We start from the raw sequence: 19,244 nt of genomic DNA, 5'->3' as shown, positions 1-19,244 counted from the left end.
TATCTTTTTAACTCTAATTTTCTCAGGAACTACTGAACGGATTTACACCATTTAAGCAAAAGGCACGAGTCTGAACTGAGGACTACCTCTTTGCCACATTTGGTGTAATTCCGTTCAGCAGTTCAGGCTGTAGCTGCGTCAACAGGTCCTATGGGAAAATGCATGGGGAAAACGCGTTTGGGACCCCCCTTTTTTCTCGGCCCCCGCTTGACGAATCGCTGTGAAATTCTCAGGATAGGAGCGGACCGGAGCTGGCCAAAAGTTTGGAAAAGTTCGTGTAGATTCGTCAATCGGCGCCAACGTTATTCCAAATAGAATGTTGCGGATTTCCTATGGTAAATAGGTCCTAACTATAACTACCTACTGGCAACTGCCAGTAGGTAATATATTATATATACATATACACACACACACACACAAACACATATCTATATATACAAATACATATCACACCAGATAAAATACACATATGCATACCTGTATCAACATATAAATATATAATCACAAAAGATATGTACATAAGAATGCATGAAAAAGGAGGAGGGAAGAACAGAGGCTTACCTTATTTAAAAAGGTTACGGAGAACCGCTTGTCCCACAGACGTGTCTGCATTGCTGGCAGCTTCTAGACAGTAGTGCTTGGTAAAGGTGTGCCTTCTGGACCATGTTGCAGCTCTGCAGATTTGATGAAGAGGCACACCAGCAAAGAGAGCAGTAGAAGAGATTGCTGCAGTAGAAGAGTTTGCTCTAGTAGAATGTGCTCTCGGAGTTGCCTGCAGCAGTCTACCCGCTTGCCGATGACAGAAAGATTGCAGCAGAGATCCAACGAGCTATGGTCTGTTTGGTCATTGGGTGCCCTTTGCTCACGTTTCCATATGCAAGGAAAAGCTGATCAGATTTTCGGATTGAGCATGTCCTTTGCAAGTAAAATTTTAGACATCTTTTGACATCTAGAGTATGTAAAGCCCTTTCTGCAGATGATTGAGGATCAGGAAAGAAAGTCTTTAAAGTAACTGGTTCATTGAGGTGGAAATCAGAAGGCACTTTAGGCACAAAAATGGGGTTAGTGCGGAGCACTACCAAGTCCCTGGTGAATTGAAGGAAAGGCGGTTTAATAGTGAAGGCTTGAATGTCACTGACTCGGCTGGCTGATGTGAGAGCCATCAGCAGAGACATCTTCCACGACACAAACTTCAAATCAGCTCTATGAATAGGTTCAAAAGGGGTGTAACATGAGTTGTGACAGAACAATGTTAAGATCCCAGGGTGGAGGCGGACGGCGGATGGGAGGAAACATACGAAACAATCCTTTGAAGAATTGTTGAATGATCCAAGAGGAGTAAAGAGAATGTGTACCATCTTGTCGGAATCTTGAGATAGCCGCTAAGAATACTTTAAGAGTAGAATGGGAAAGGCCTGACTTTGCCAAACGTAAAAAGAAAGGTAATAGTTGTTTCGGTTTTGCATGTACTGGGTGAATGTTGGCGGCTTGACACCAGAGGCAAAAATGCTTCCATTTGAGCATTTAGGATTTTATTGTGGAGGGCTCTCTAGCATTAGCTAAGACCTCCCTACACTCCGAAGGAATGTCTAAGTGAGCAAACTCAAGGTGTTCAGGCTGCTAAGCGCAGAGATGCAGGATCCGGATGGCAGATCTGCCCGTTGTGGATGGATAGGAGATTCGGTATTGGTTGCAACTGAATGGGATCGCATTCGGATAGAAGGAGGAGTTTGGTAAACCAGAACTGGCGAGGCCACCTGGGAGCTATTAGGAGTAGGCGACAAGGCTCCTTCTTCATTTTCCGGAGAACCCTGGGAACCAACGGTATCGGTGCAAAAGCGTAGGCATAGATCTGCGACCAATTCATCAAAAACGCATTCCCGCACGAGTCTTGTTGGGGAAGCCAACTTGTGTAGAATGGGCATTTGCAGTTCAGATTGGTGGCGAACAAGTCCAGATCGGGTTGACCCCACTTCTGAAATATACGACCCAACGTTGGTTGATGGAGCTCTCACTCGTGATTGGACACTGTCGACCTGCTGAGGGAGTCCACCAGGATGTTGGATACTCCCGGAACATGGACTGCTGACAGAGTTATTTGGTGTCGGATCGCCCGATCCCAAATTTGCTGGGCTTGCTGGGACAGCAGAGTGGATCTTGTCCCTCCCTGTTTGTTTAGGTAGTGCATACTTGTTGAGTTGTCCGTCCGGATCAACACTGATGCTCCTAGAATGATGGTGCGAAAAGGTTTTAAGGCCAGGAAGATCGCTAGCAACTCTAAAAGGTTGATATGCCAAGTCTTTTGGTGAGCATCCCATTTACCGTTGACTGTTAGTCCTTGAAGTAGCGCTCCCCATCCTTCGAGGGAGGCGTCCGTGGTGATGCCGAAACTTGGAGCTTCCACTAGGAATGAGAGGCCTGCTGCCACGTTCCTCTTGCGAGTCCACCAGAGCAATGTCTTCCACATCGGAGGAGTGATACGGATGAGATCGTCGAAGGACCCGGAGAGCTGTAGCCATTGGTTGTTGAGCTCCTCTTGCAGGGGTCTCATTTTGAGAAGACAGTTGGGGACCAAGGGAATGCAGGACGGACAGACATTTCGGAGTATGGACATTTGCGACTGCAAAGGAATTCGCCTTGATAAGGCAGTCGTCAAAATAAGGAAAAATTTGGATTCCTTCCAATCTAAGGTATGCAGCCACCGGTACCAAAACTTTGGTGAAGACACGGGGCGCGGAATGTAGTCCGAAGGGAAGGACTTTGAACTGGAAGTCCCTGCCAGCCACTCTGAATCTCAAGAACTTTCTGTGTCTGGGTAAAATAGGTACATTAAAGTAAGCGTCTTGGAGGTAGAGGGTGGTCATGTAGTCCCCCGCAGAGAGGAGCTGAAGGACTTCTTGTAAAGTCAACATCCGGAAGGATTGTTTTTTTGAGATATTTGTTGAGGGAACGAAGATCCAAGATGGGGCGCTATTCTCCAGATTTCTTTTTTATTAGACAAAATCTGTAATAGAAACTGCAGCCTCTTTGTAATTTTGGAACCACTTCGATCGCTCCCTTTTTTAACATCAAATTGATTTGAGAGAAAAGCTCTGTGAGATGAGCTGGAGGCGGGCCTTTGGGAGGAGAATGTGGAGGAAGTTTGGTAAACTACAGAACGTGGCCTCTGGCCACAACGTCCAAGACCCATTTGTCTGTCGTTATAGCAGACCAGGTTGAGTGTAAACGGGAGATCCTTCCTCCAACTTTTGTAGGATTGAGAGGTAGAGCAGGTGGCAGTGGTCACTGCTTCTTAGATGTATTCTGTCCGCATAAGATGACTTATTCCTGTTTTGTGCACAAGACGTAGTTGGTTGCTGCCTGAAGGATTGTCGTCGTTGTGAGGAGTAACGTTGGTTACCCAGATAGGACTGGTATTGCCTTGACTGATTATAGCCTCCTCGACTGGAGAAGGATTCACGGCCTCTGGTGCCACGAAATGGCAGTTTTCGAAACTGAAGAGTACCAAGAGATCTCGCTGTCTCGGTATCTTTCTTAATGGCTTGTAGGGCTTCTTCAATATGCTGACCAAAAAGAGACACGCTGTCAAAAGGCATGTCTAATATTTTCGTCTGAACTTCCTGACGAAATGATGTGGATTTCAACCAGCCCTGACGCCTCAGGACAGCCGCACCCGCCAGTTGCCGAAAACTCGTAGACGCAACATCCACAGCAGAATCGATACTCTCAGCCGAGATTCGTTCTCCCTCCTGAAGATTTTTTGCGCTTCCGCCTTGGAGGGCACAGGTAACATCTTGATGTAAGGAGAGATGTCAGACCACACCTGTCAATCATAGCGGCCCAGAATGGCCAGTATGTTAGCTGCACGGACAGTAGTGGCCACCATGGTCGAAACCTTTTTTCCAACTGCGTCTCCCATCCCGATCTGGGGGAGCAGACAATGGAGAGGAGGGATTCGGTGCTCGGCGTTACGCGGCTTGGGCAAAAACGGAATCTGCCTTCGGCTGGCCTATCCGGTGCCTTATATTTCTTTTCAAGGCAAGGCAGGACCGCCGGAATGGAGGCAGGAGTTTGCATGACTTTCAGTCCTTCCTGCCAAATAAAGTCAATAATAGGAATACTTCGCACTGGTTTCCTCTACTGGTCTTTAAAATCGTAAAGGAAACAATCATCCTTCTTTGTTTCCATGGGAAGAAGGAACCGTTGTGCTGCTCTTTCCATCAGAACATGAAAACCTCCGATGTCAACTGGAGGAGAGTCACCAGGAGCAGGCGTCGAAGGAGACGGCGTTTGTATTCGATAGTCATCCCATTCTGTAAGGAGTGATCTGTCATTCAATTCTCCTTCTCTGTCATCATCCGTGGTGTGGGCTTCCTGATGATGAGACATCGAAGGTACCAGAGAAACTGGTCTGGGCGACCTCAACACAGTTGAAGATTGAGGAACGGGTGTAGGTGGTACAGAAGAAGCCGATTCAGATGGAGGAAATCGGCAGTAATAGTCATCAAGCATGTACTGCAGATTTTTCAGAAGTGATAGAGGCAATTGTGCCGTAGGGTTTGACTCTGGAGCTGGAGGAGCAGTGTCAGGATAGTACTCCTCCTCTTGATCTACGTCATGGTATTTAATGAAGAGTTCTGAAGGGCTCCTGGCAGTACGAAATCTGTCATCTTCCTCAGATTCATCCTCATCTGCCCCATAATCCAGTAACTGCTCGGGCAACGCAAGAGGCAATTTACTGAGTGATGTGTGAACTGGAGAGAGGACCTCTAAGGAAGATCTGTGCCTTTGAAGCAAGGAAGGTGCCGTCGTTGGCGGTTGCAATAGTGTAGGCAGCACCGCAGATGTCTGAGGATACCGTGGCTGTAGACGATGACCAAACTTGAAGATCAGTGCAGGAAGATAGCAGCGTCGACGAGGCAGTCGTCGACGAGGTGGGCATAGACTAAGCAACCGTCGACAAGGTAACTGTCGACGAGGCAACCATCGATGAGGCCATCGGTGTCAACGAGTCAATCGCCGTCGACGAAGCAATCGTCAAAGAGGTTTTCTTATTCTTCGTCGACGGAGGGGCGTTGACGATAGACTTAATTTCTTCATTGACAAGGGGGCAGTGACTGACGTGGTTGGTCTCACGGAGACGGACACCAGCATTGACGGCGAGGAAGCCGACAACAGTATCATCTGAGGCTTTGGAGACGAGAAGGCTGCAGTAGACGTCGTCGACGGCAGGCTTCGCCGACGAGGAGGTAGTCGTCGAGCTCGTCGACGACGGAACCCGTTTCGGAGGTGAATCTCTGTCAGAAATAGGTTTAGAAGGCTGAGACTTCACAGTCTTTCTCAGGGGCGTAGAGGGCAAAGTTTTCCCTTAGTAGGTAGAGGAGCCTTTTTGGAAGTGGAAGGCAACTCAGCACTCTTAGAGGTGTGCAGTTTTTTCAACACCTTAGCCCCAGGAGAGGTCAAATCTGTCGCTAGTCCTCTTCCTAGAGGAAGCAGCCCTGACAGATGAAATACTTCCAACTTCAGATAAAGGGTTGTCTTGATCCTTAATCTTCTGTAGCCACAGAAGTAGATGTCCCTCTCTGTCCCTCAGTGTTTTTGGAGGTAAAGTCCTGCAGATTTTGCAGTCTCTCACCTGGTGATCCGGATACAAGCAGTAAATGCACTTCTTGTGGGGGTCTTCAGAAAACAGCCGGGGCTTCCCACAAGGTCTAAAGAGAGATTTCTTAGAAGAAGACATCATAAATGAAGAAATTCTGAAGAAAACCTGAGAAGTACTGAGCAGAGCTCAGGGAGACTCCCTTCACACGACATGCAGTAGAAAATCTGAGAGCCTGAGCCTCTGGGGAGAACATTTTGGAGGGTGCTGTCACCTGATTGGCTGTGGTTTGGACTATATATAAGGACTTGGACGAGTCATGATGGTGGAAGATTTTTTCCACCTATGATATGGCTATGTTGTGCACATTTATAGCTATTTTTATGTACCGTGGGACTCCCACTCCGACGACGGGGAATGATTCAAGCATGTGAATCTATGAAAGATACCCCAATACTGGAGAAATGGCAGATGCTTAATACATTAGAGAAATGACAAACACGGTCAATAAAACTAAGTTTTTCAAAAAATGAAGAAACCAACAGCTGTCTGAATGCAATACTCATCTAGCATATCCTAGGCCACTGGATACTTTTGGGTAGCACACCATAGTTTAGACTTTACGGATTAAGGTTGATTCAACCTGGAGTGTGATTTACAGAGATACTCAATCCCCATTACAACTGGTATTTTGGATTTTGATATTCTCTTAGAATCCTATGTGCTTTCTTTTGGGGGTACTTGACACTGGAGGTCCGTTAGTATTAGTGGAATATTTTGCCCATCCTGGTGGTTAATTTGTTGATCCTAGTGAGGTGCTGGAGGGACATTGTCACTGGTTGTTCAATTTCTTCCACTGGCATGGTGGACTATTTTCTGACTGCAGTTTCTTCATACAGTTTTATTTAGTCATGGTGTCTTTGGTCAATTGTAAAAGCGTTTATCTTCTACTGTAAAAGAGTGACCTTGATGTTAATGCTATCAAACACACTAATGTGCAGCTTGGAAATGCAATAAACTGTCCCAACCCCATTCTAGACTGATGAGAGTAACAACACCAAGTTCACCCTTTTCAACTTGTTCAAAGTTAACTTGATCCAGGCAGCACAAGCAAGCTGCTAAAGATCTGACTTGCTACTGCCTACTGATGTGATAATTTCACTATATTAAGGTCAGGGACCTTTGATTCAAGAGCATTCAACACCATAAGAGTGTATATGTTAGTTTCTCTGAACAAAACTGCTTTCAATCTTCAACAGTAAGTATGTAATGTCTCTGCCTCATTCAAGACAAGGCAGAACATTTTTTTTTACCAGTCAGCTGTGATAACATTTCAAAGTTGTCAATACAGCTGGGATTTTATTTATCATCCAAATGTACATATTAAATAGCAACAAACTTCTGTCTAGTTTGTCCAAATTGGAAGATTATGCTCAGTCAGAAATCACTGCCATAAAAAAGTATGAAAATAAAGCACTCAAGCACAGGTGGAGTAAAACCAGTCCTTTACATGCTCTGACCCCCAAGATAGGACTTTCTAGAACATTCTTGGTTGTACCCAAACCTTTCAGTCATCAAGGTATGCAAATACATTCATCTCTAGGCACACAGGTCTGCTTTGCTCTAAACAGAAGAGCAACTAAATTCGAGCAAACTTTTATGCTTTTTTAACCCCAACCCCTTCATTGTTCTTTCTAAACCAACAGTTAGGGCTGTTAATTAGTGATTCCAACTCTGAGTTCAGGATAAGGGTTGGAATACTACCTTGACACTTATGCTTGCATACCCCTTTCTCTGTATTACTCAACACCTTAATATGGATAGTACATGCCTCCCCACCCCCACTTTATTTAATCAGTGTTTTAGACTATATTGTTGGCAACCTGTTTTTTTTTTTATTAGCTTGTCCAACATTTAGGATTATTTCACTTCTCTAAAGCTTAGTGTACATTTCAAGACATAGAAATCTAGATGGTGTAATGTTCGTTTAGACTTACTGCTTGGGTTTTTGTACCACCTCAAAGTAAAGATCAAATAGATGTTTCAGGTTTCAAATTGGAAACATCCATAAAAATGTTAGGTTATTAATGATGCAAAAACAACAGTTGATGGACAGAATGCAGAACAGTGTCATACATTCACCCCACTACAGAGATCTGGGCCTAAATCCATCGTTTTTTTGCTCACCATGCCATTCCAGTTTGAACCCAGCCATATGCAAATCAGTCTTGACCCTGTGCCTCATGGGAACAGTCCAGCGCGAACTGCCAAGCCAGGTCCTCCCTGGACTGGAAACAAGCATCCTAGGATCGGTTTCGGGGTTTCACCCCTCTTCAGCCAGAATAGCTTGATTCCAGTGGCATGGAGAGCACGGGACCCACGTCTGGGCATACCCTTCCCACTCAGGGTGACAAATGCAGAAACAACAGTTGATGGACAGAATGTAGAACAATGTCATACATTCACCCCACTACAGAGATCTGGGCCTAAATCCATCGTTCTTTTTGCATTTTAGGTTTGAATGATGGCTGGACAAAACACAAAGTCCCCACCTTCTCTTTTGTTAATTAAAACTCCAAAGCAAAGCAGACAAAAATGGCTAAAGTTATGTCAGACATGTTTCTCCATTATAAAAGGATTTATTTTGGTGTATGTTTAGATTTAAGGCACAGAAAACTACTTGAAATGCATAAAATGTTAACTTTGATTCGTATTAATTGTCAAGAATTTCATTAACCTTTATTTAGTACATTTACAGACTGCAGTACCACATTAACATTTAATTGTATAGGTATTTGGTAAATTTAAATCAATGTAGAGGGAGATAGAAGGAGCTGTGATCAATTCGGCTTCCAGCTAATCGTTAATAATCAAAGGGAATGGATCACTTGTACCCGTCATAAGGGTTCGGGTGGTTGTTTCCGATATTAGGTAAAAAATCTTCATTCATGTAAAGCGGTTCAGGGGTGGTATATCTTGATTCTCACTACGTGACAGCATCATCATGGGGTTTTCTCTCATGCTTCCTCCGCCCGGTGGGAACCACTGAATGTTACAGTAGTGATCAGAAATGAAAAGTAAAAAAACTAAATTGTGAAATGCTCATGTGAAGTGAAAAATTATTATGTTAAAAAATTCCTCATGCTGCCTGGACTCAATTTTATTCTGTTCGGTGCAAGGGAAAAGAATAAAATACAGAGATGTGCAGAAGGGACGTGTAAAGAGTCCACTGCACTTTTAGTCTGAGTGGTTGGTCAACATGTTTCAGCCCCTAGAGTGCCCGAAAGGGTCGGGGGCTTTCTTCAGGACCTCAGGAAAATGTGATGTGTGAAGGAAATGGAAAATATCCAAAACCAAGTTGGAAGTTCGAGTATTACTCTATGGAACTTGAAAGAGGATAATACCTATGGGGGGAAGGGAGAAGAAAGAAAATAAAAGTACGGGTCCTCGTTAGTTCAGGGAGGCCGAGGTCTTCGTATGATGAAGCTGCGCTAATAATACAATAGCAAATAAAAATGGTAAATCTTTAAATACAGCATTGTTGTAAGGTTTTGCAAGTGGAGTTCAAACACACAGCAGGTAGGGGGATTAAGAGGCACAAGGAGCAAGTATAATCATGGCAGGTCTATGGCAAAAAATAGAAATTCAAATGCATACTGTTAAAATGACAAAAGAGGGGTAATGATAGTCTATGCAAATGGAAGGCACAACTTGGCCGGTTAATCGCACACGAACATACAAAGCTGCATTCTGCACATTCCATAAAAGTCTGTGGCAAATAGTAAAAGGTTGAGTGTGTATTGTTAAACTGACACAGGAGTAATGATGGTCTATGTAAATTCTAAACGAATGCGCCGTGTCGATTGAGAGAAAGGTACATCTTAGGCAGTTGATCGCACACGAACATACAAGGCATGCATTCTGCACAATCCTTAAATTACTTTAACAGTGCTGCCTGTGTGGGTGTTTGTCATGATGTTGAAGGGCTTAGAAATACATGCAAAAACGGAGCCTGGGTTCAGAAAGGTAGATTACTGAATAGTGCGGAGTGGAGCAAACAATGCAGTGCGCGTACCTTCGAAAGCTCAAATTCAAAGCTTCGTGGAGGAAACTGGGTGCGTATTTACTGTAAGGGTGGAAGAGCGAAAAAGAAAGAAGAAAAACAGTATTTTAGAAATGGAGTCAAAATGTACAACATTACGTGTCTTCTCTGAAGTCTCCGAGTAGCTGTTTCTTCCTACCGCGATTCTGTAGCTAGCGCGACTTGTGCTGACGCTGTCTTCCTGTTCCCGGGAAAGACCCAGAAGGCGGGATTAAATATGCCGGTATGTATGTAGAAGACAGACTCGTAATGAATGCATTGCGAAAAATATGTATATGGAGGTGAATATGGAAGTAGAAAATAAATAAAGATAAGAATAGGAGTGAAAATAGATATTTGTGACAGCAATGGTGCAGATGATTAAGCACTTAATAGGGGTTAGAATTATATCGTCTTTGGTGAATTCGTTAGTATTACATTGGTGAAATGACGATTGCTCAAAAAACAAGACTAATAATCTTACACCAGGTATATTAACTGTATGGCAGTACATATAATATATACTGCATGTAGAAGGGCTACGTCTGCTGCACATAGGGAAAGATAGAAAAAAGGGCTCATGATCGCATGTCATGGTAATGGGGTGTCGATTCTTACAAGGCACTCAACCAAGGAATATCATCGTTAACTCCTTTTTGATTTGTCTTTAAACGGTGCACCCATCTTTGTTCCTTTTCAAAGAGTAACTTCTCTGCATTAGATGGTTTGGAGGTTAGGGTTCAAGTATGATCCATTTGAGATCATTCAGAGTATGTGGGTGGTAAATATAGTGGCTACTCATTTTCGTTGTTCCTCGTTTGCACTTCACGTTGCTCCTGTGTTAGCAAATTCTTTGTTTGACTTTGCGACAAGTCATGCCGATGTACCTGAAATTACAGGGACAGGTAATCATGTAAATTGCGTGCGTCATATTGCAATTAGTGTGTTGTCTCATTGTCCAGATCAATTTAGGTGTCAGCTCTATGGTTTTGGTGATTTCTGTCAGGTTACACACGGAGGAGTGTCCGCAAGGGAAATGACCGATCACTGGTGGTAAGGCCCATAAGGTGTTCGTGACTGGGCTTGTCCTTGGTTCTGGTGGCCGTGTGTGGACCTCGAGTGTAGATTCTAATCGTCTTCACTATGGTTATGCCAGGAACACGCGTGTCTCTCAAGGTCCCCAATTTTGCCAGTCGGTCTCCTATTTATATTTATAGGAGTTGTAATTTTGATTCCAAGTCGACAAATGGCAGATTGTGCAGCTTTTATCAATTTCCAATTAAATACCCTGAGAGACAAGATGGGTCTTATTTGTAGAATATTTCATTCGTATTCACAACTACGTCCGGCAGTTTATCGGCAAAGTCTACACATCACAGTCGATGAAAATGAAAAGGTACCTTTTCATTTTTATCGACTGAGGAAGGTGGTTTTCCACCGAAACGCGCGTAGGCCAAGACCTTAACTACAATCATATTAAATCTTATGTTATTTTTATGAGTATGAGGATGATTGATGTACGTACGGAGTAGTGAGTATGGTGAGAACGTATTTGTGTTGGGAGCTGTGGGGTTGTTTATATTTATGAATATATTATTTGTTATTATGGATTATAAGTAATATATGTTTTTTGTGTACAAATTATCAGATGTTATCATTGAAGATGAATCCCAAAATATTTTTCTAATTAATCCTTTTAATCAAATAATTCTTGGGTAAAAAAATTTTTTTAAAAATAAGTTAAAAAAACTATTCTGTATTTACTTTAACTTTTTTCTAGTTACAGACTATTTGTTGGCAGGATAGAACCTGAAGAGGTCTTTTCAACAGTAATTTAGGTCTTGATAGAGGTTTCTATTGCATTCTTTTTGTTTTTTCCCCCCTTTCTCTTAAACCTTAAAGTACCCGTTATAGTCTGTGTTACTAACTATACTATATGTAGTAACACAAGTCAATTTGTCAGGTGTAGTAGTTTTTGGTGTCGTGTCTAGAAGGCTCTCTCTCGGTTGATTTCTTGCTCTCTTCTTGCATTTGTTGATTGTGTTAATAGGGTAGTCACGTTTGGAAAGTTTTGTGCAAAGGTCTTGTGCTTGTATCTTGTACTGTTTGAGTTCACTGCAGTTCCGTTTTAGGCAGAGAAATGGACTATAAGGCAGATTTTCTATCAGGGGACGGGGGTGAAAGCTATTGTATGAAAGAAGGCTATTTTTGGCAGTAGGTTAGAAAAAGGTTTTGGTCTTGATGACATTGTTCACTACATAGATATTGAGGTCAAGAAAGTCTAGTCGTTCCCTGTTTGCATTGTAAGTGAACTTGAGACATTGGTCTTGTGTATTGATCCATTTACAGAAGTCTTGTAGGATCTCTTCTGAGCCTTCCCAGAACATGATGACATCGTCTATGTATCTTTTCCAAAAAAGAATCTTAGAAAGGAATGGGTTCCTGTCATTTTGTATGTAAGTGCTTTCAAAATTGCTCACATAGAAACCCGCCACACTTGGGGCAAAGGTACTTCCCATGGAGGTACCGTGGCATTGTTGGTAAAGTGTGCCGTCATATTCAAAATAATTTTCGGTGAAGGCCAGTCTGCAGCATTCCAACACGAAGTGTCTAGGTGTGTGGTATGGCCAGTATTGTTCAAAGATTAGATCTTCAAGGGTGTTTAGAGTTTCTTGCTGTGGTAAACTCGTGTACAGACTTTCCACGTCTAATCCCACAAGTAGCATAGTGTCACTAGTAAAGGTCTGATCTTTCAATAGGTTGAGAAGGTCACGAGTGTCTTTCAAATAAGTAGGTGTGCGTTGTACCATTGGTCTAAGGTATTGGTCAGCGAACTGGGAGAGGGGTTCAAGAACTGACCCAATGCCAGATACGATGGGACGTCCTGGTGGAGGTTGTCTGGCCTTGTGTGCCTTCGGGAGAGAGTAGAAGTAAGGTATTCGTGGGGAGTCCGTTCGTAAAAATGAGGCTTCATTCTTGGAGATCCCTCTGTTGGTCTCTGCTTCCTCTACCATTAGGTTAATGGTTCTTTGTAATCTCAATGTAGGGTCTTCTTTTATTACTCGGTAGAATTTCCTGTCGGATAATAACTCGAGGCATTGTGCATCGTAACCTTCTTTATTTAGTATAACTATGCCACCACCCTTGTCCGCAGGTTTGATGATGATGTCCTTATGTAATTGGAGTTCTTCCAGGGCTTTTTTTTCCTGTAATTGTGGTGTTCATAAAGGGTTTTCTGACTTGATTGTCAAGCTCGTTAATTTCCTTCATGATTGCTTGCTCAAAAGCCTGGATCTCTACAGGGATTTGATGGTTCATGGGGCAGAAGGTGGATTTAGGTCTTAATGGGGTATCTCCTGTATTGGGATTGTCTTCTTTATCTTGAAAGAAGGCCTTCAGTGTGAGAGTCCTACAGAATTGGGCGACCTCACATTGTAGTTTGAAAATATTCAAAAGGTGGAGTGAGTACAAAGCCTAGTCCTTTATTGAGGACAGATTCTTGTTCTTTGGAGAGAGTGATGTTGGAGAGGTTGAATATTAACGGATCGTGCTGGTACTTGGTTTCTCTTTGGGCATGTTGGACATGCTTCTGGTTAGTACTCGTCTCTCCAAGTGACGCCTCTCCTTCTCCCTCTCTGGTTGGTTCGGCCTCTCTCTAAAAAAGGCAACTGTTGTGTGTAAGGTCCCACGTAAGGTCCTAGTTGTGGTGGTGCTGTTTGGTATGGGTTGATCCATCCTTGGTAGTTTGGAGCAAAAGGGTGGAAAAGAGGGTGGCGGATGTTACCCAAAGTTTGGATTTCGCCATGTATTCGGTCTACGCCTTTGTTGGCGTCTGTTTGAGCCTCTGTACCTGCGTTTTTGTGTGGTATCTTCCCCACTCCAATCTGAGTTATTAGAAGAATTCCCGCTAGAGTCATTGTCGGTCTGGCAGTCTGGTGCTTCATAATCATCTTTGCTATAGGGATGCATTTTCTCCATGGAAAATCGTTTAAGATCCTTGCCTAGTTTCTGAATTTTATTCTGTGTTGGGTAGTCCTTGGTCTCGTTCATTTCGCGGTTGATCTCTTCCAACCTCTTTTTATACACCGTGATATGTACCATATTTTTAAGTTTAGCTTCACTTAGTTGTATCTTGATTGTAAGGGCTTCAGTTTCTCTGGTTGCAGTCTTGATTATCAAGACTAGGTAGTCTCTGGTGCATTTCCATGAAATGGCTGACCAGTCTTTTCTGAAAGCTAAGTCTTGGAGAAAGATCCTTGGAGCATTATGTACCCAGAGGCCTTTTGGTGCAGCATTTGCGCGGAGATACTCCATCATAATGACACCATGGATAGCGGTTTTTACTTTTTCTCTCTTGTCCTCAGATTATAGGTCCCAGTCATTGTTTTGTGCTAAGGTTTGTGTAAGATCTCAATCTTGCAACAAATAGGGAAGGGAAAGGATTGCACTGATCTCGTCTGCAGAGTAACTTAATCCTAAATTCTCAGCCATCATCAAATGAAGGTTGGATCAAGAATATTAGTTTTCAAGATCGACCTGATCCTTCTAAAAAGATATAGAGACTTCAAGGAAGTTAAACTCCCACAGCTGCACGCTGCTCCATATATTTAAATCAATGTAGTGGGAGATAGAAGGAGCTGTGATCCATTTGGCTTCCAGCTAATCGTTAATAATCAAAGGGAATGGATCACTTTTGAGCAATCATCATTTCACCAATGTAATACTAACTAATTCACCAAAGACGATATCATTCTAACCCCTATTGAGTGCTTAACCATCTGCACCATTGCGGTCACAAATATCTATTTTCACTCCTATTCTTATCTTTATTTATTTTCTACTTCCATATTCACCTCCATATACATATTTTTCGCAATGCATTCATTAAGAGTCTGTCTTCTACACACATACCGGCATATTTAATCCCGCCTCCCGGGTCTTTCCCGGGAACAGGAAGACAGCGTCAGCACAAGTCGCGCTAGGAAGAAACAGCTACTCAGAGACTTCAGAGAAGACACGTAATGTTGTACCTTTTGACTCCTTTTCTAAAATACTGTTTCTTTCTTCTTTCTTTATCGCTCTTCCACCCTTACAGTAAATACACACCCCCGTTTGCTCCACGAAGCCTTGAATTTGAGCTTTCGAAGGTACGCGCACTGCATTGTTTGCTCCATGCCGCACTATTCAGTAATATACCTTTCGGAACCCAGGCTCCGTTTTTGCATGTATTTCCAAGCCCTTCAACATCATGACAAACACCCGCACAGGCAGCACTGTTAGAGTAATTTATGGATTGTGCGGAATGCATGCCTTGTATGTCCGTGTGCGATCAACTGCCTAAGATGTACCTTTCTCTCAATAGACACAGTGCATCCGTTTAGAATTTACATAGACCATCATTACTCCTGTTTGTCAGTTTAACAATACACACTCGACCTTTTACTATTTGCCACAGACTTTTATGGAATGTGCAAAATGCAGCTTTGTATGTTCGTGTGCGATTAACCGGCCAAGTTGTGCCTTCCATTTACATAGACTATCATTACCCCTCTTTTGTCATTTTAACAGTATGCATTTGAATTTCTATTTTTTGCCATAGACCTGCCATGATTATACTTGCTCCTTGTGCCTCTTAATCCCCTACCTGCTGTGTGTTCGAACTCCACTTGCAAAACCATACAACAATGCTGTATTTAAAGATTTGCCATTTTTAAGTGCTATTGTATTATTAGCGCAGCTTCATCATACGGAGACCTCGGCCTCCCTGAACTAACGAGGACCCGTACTTCTATTTTCTTTCTTCTCCCTTCCCCCCATAGGTATTATCATCTTTCAAGTTCCATAGAGTAATACTCGAACTTCCAACTTGGTTTTGGATATTTTCCATTTCCTTCGCACATCACATCTTCCAGAGCTCCTGAAGAAAGCCCCCCGACCCTTTCGGGCACTCTAGGGGCTGAAACATGTCGACCAACCACTCAGACTAAAAGTGCAGTGGACTCTTTACACGTCCCTTCTGCACATCTCTGTATTTTATTCTTTTCCCTTGCACCGAACGGAATAAAATTGAGTCCAGGCAGCATGAGGAATTTTTTAACATAATTTTTCACTTCACATGAGCATTTCACAATTTTGTTTTTTTACTTTTCATTTCTGATCACTACTGTAACATCCAGTGGTTCCCTCCGGGCGGAGGAAGCATGAGAGAAAACCCCATGATGATGCTGTCAAGGCGGAGAATCAAGATATACCGCCCCTGAACCGCTTTACGTGAATGAGGGTTTTTTACCAAATATCGGAAACAACCACCCGAACCCTGGTGACAGGTACAAGTGATCCATTCCCTTTGATTATTAACGATTAGGTATTTGGTAAGGCATTTTATTTGCGAACAGTTTAAGATACTTTTAATATCAAGTATGTATTGTAACACTGATGTGACGCTATGTTCGGAGCTTTGCATGCAGTCATATTTTAGGTCTTTAGATTATAACCTGCAACCATACATTTCCTCTAAGTAGGAAGGGGCAAAGCTACATTGTTGCGGAATAACAGTCATTGGAGCATTTTGTTTCGTGCTAGGAATGCACTATTTATATATAGCTAAGGGAAGTGGGCCTTAAATGCATCCACATGGATTAAAGTTGTGGAGAACACATAATTTCAATATTCCTCATGATTTTACACAAAGGTTTCAGTTGGTATGCTTCCACCACGGATAACCTGCATTGCTATTATTAATCATTATTTTAAGTACACAACTTATACATACCTGCAACAGATCTTCCACCACAGATCGGTGTCCAAAGTAACAGGCAAGGTGTAGTGGGGTCCAACCCAAATTAGACTTGCTTCTACCTGCAAACACAAAGGACTTCCTGTAGCCAAATTTCTGGAAATATTCACTTGTTAAATAGCAAACCGGTCCCTTGCCATTAGTAATTTCAAATGGCAGCTGTGTAACCATTACAGAAACGAGGTTAACCATCAGCTTACAAAAATAAACAAGCTAATTGACTGGTTCCAGATGTACTCCTAGCCAAATACTTAACACGTTCTTGAAACTTGCCATCCTTCTGTTGCTAGAGCACAAATGAATTTGTAAGGTGTAAAATGTAAACTGACCTGCGCCCAGGACCCTGCATGTTAATCGTATGCGGCCAGCTGCCCCTCCTGAGCACCAGCAGCTATACCTCACTTTCAGACTAATTTGTAATGAACGCCCACGACAGATGGTTGAGAAAAATATTTGGGTTTTTTTTGCTGGAAGTGGTAACCAGGAGTACCACAGGAACCACATGATGACTATAAGCTACCTCTACATTTGAGCAACACATATTGGCCATTAGTAGGTTTAAAAATCAAACTATTCAAAAAAGTTTTGAGACGATATAACAGACAATTGCACTAATTAAAGGGGGCGTGATCTACCGGCATGTCCGAGTAAGCTCCCTGCAACAGCAGAACTTCTTGTCAGAATCCTTCTATAATCCGAACCATAGTCCACGGAGACCCCCAAAATAATAATACTACCCACCCGAGTAGGCCAAACGGAGACGATAACCCCTGATCGGAGGGGCGCACCTGCAAGAGAGGCGGCCGGAGCGACAGGCCCGTCAGCGCCAGGCCGCGTTTGAGAAGGAAACTGCCCGGAGGCCAGGAGGCTCCGGAACTCCTGAAGGTGAGAAACTCTTAACAGGCTGAGTAGTTATGAGACAGCGCAGACCCAGTGGAAGCAGTTCCCGGAGCAGTCAGGGGGTTAGAAATTCGCCTAGGCCCGGACACAGAGAAGGCCGGGGCCGGGCCTAGAAATGTGAAGGGCCGACCTGCTGAATACTGTGCTCGGCAGGGGCCTGCTGTCCCTGTCCCATTCACTCAGTGAAGAAAATAACGAGGAAATATCCGGCCGATAACAAGAAACAGCCGGTGAAGGGGGTCGACTGCCTCGGCCTGGTGTGGCGTCTAAGCTGGCAGACGTCCGGCCCCTGGGCCTCGTTTGTGAGGCCTGAAAACCGCTGGAGAAACGGCAGGTCGGGGCCTACAGGCAGAGACACAGAGGGTCATTGAGCCGGGCAGCTAGGGCGAGGCAAAGCTGCTCCCGGCCGACGTCCTAAGGTGCTTCGGAGGGGAAGCATCAAGTCAGAGTGCACGACACAGATCTCACTGTGAACCTGAGGAAGAGGGGATCGGAGTGGCAGCCCAATGTGATGCCTAAAGAACAACAGTCGGGCGTCCCGGGGCCGGAGAAGAAACCATGGAAATACGGTAAGCCACTGCCCAGAGGGGAACACTGGCACAAGAGGGGAGAGATCCAGGGGACCACGGAAGAAGTGTGGAATGGGTGCATTAGATTGAGGAGTGGTGGGTGCTAAGGTGAGGATCTCCGTGAAAGAGGCAGAGAGGAAGTAGCCCAGCTGCATAGCACCCCGTGCTACGGACGGGCGGACAATCACAAAGGCAAGAATCGCTAGAAAACCAGTAGTCCAACATAGTCTACCATCGCCCGAAAGTCACGGATTGGGGTAAAAAGTAAAACAAAAAACAATTAGCTGAAGCCACCCATCCATTGGCAACGGAGACGTAGTGGAAGTCGGGTTATACCAGGGGCAGGAACTCTTAGCACAATTGATCAGACATTGAGGCCCAGGGTTTAGAAGCGCTATACCACACACAAAGAGCCCCAAGCAGTGGAAAGGATACTAATTAATACAGGAGTCCACCAAGAGCTTCACGGAAGGGAATATTAAACGTGCAGGAAAGGTGATTATAACGTAAACCGGTGGCACAGCTAAGGAGGAGCGGCAGAAGTTTTTTTACAGACACTCAGAACCTGATGACACTCCATAATACCCTGCCACACGTTAAACATGGTGAAAGATAAGGGCGCCAAGTTACAAGCTAATAAAATAATGTTAACTACAACTTTCCCCTCCCACAAGGTCCAGAGACTCGGGCGGAGAGCATGCTGGGGGGGCGACAATGGAGACCCTCGGCGTGACAAGGAGCCTCCCTCATTGCTAGACGTACTACAAGCAATTCAGTCAACACGTGAGGACATGGTGCACAGAATAGATGCAGTGGCCATAGACGTCAACCTACTACGGATCTACGGAAGTTGGCGGACAGGAGAACTACCATTGAGGAAAATTTAGTCACACTACAAACCAAAATGTGTACCCTCAGGGACACTGTCATAGCGCTCCAGAAAAGAGGAGTGAACTTGGATGAAAAGGCAGTAGACTCTGAAGCGAGGTCTAGGAGGAATCATCTCAGATTTGTGAGTTTTTCCAGAACGAGTTGAAGGCCCTTTGGCCAAACTCTTCCTAGAAGAATGGACACAGAAAGAATTGGCCCCAAAAATGTCCAAGTTCTTCAACATAGAGAGAGCACATAGATCCCTGGCTTCCCCTCTGAGACCGGGAGCGCCGCTGATGCCCCTCATTGCCAGGTTCTTCAACTATAGGGACAGGGATGTAATCCTGCAGGCTATATGCACGAATGGGCCACTGTTATTCGAAAGACACCCCATATCAATATATCCCGACTACACCAAACGAGTCCAGG

General features: G+C 43.9%; 1 protein-coding gene across 2 annotated transcripts in view; it reads right to left on the bottom strand.

Moving 5' to 3' along the window:
• OSBPL1A (oxysterol binding protein like 1A) overlaps nt 1-19,244 on the bottom strand; it is a 1,951,189-nt gene that overhangs the window by 1,797,862 nt on the left and 134,083 nt on the right. For both annotated transcript variants that reach the window (XM_085605749.1, XM_085605748.1), the window contains exon 3: nt 16,453-16,534. In XM_085605749.1, the coding sequence (XP_085461875.1) occupies nt 16,453-16,534 (82 nt within the window). The remainder of the gene's footprint in view (nt 1-16,452; nt 16,535-19,244) is intronic.

Source organism: Triturus cristatus, chromosome 5_1 (assembly GCF_964204655.1).
Source record: "Triturus cristatus chromosome 5_1, aTriCri1.1, whole genome shotgun sequence".
Taxonomy (NCBI): domain Eukaryota; kingdom Metazoa; phylum Chordata; class Amphibia; order Caudata; family Salamandridae; genus Triturus; species Triturus cristatus.
This window is presented reverse-complemented; position numbering and strand designations above follow the sequence as displayed.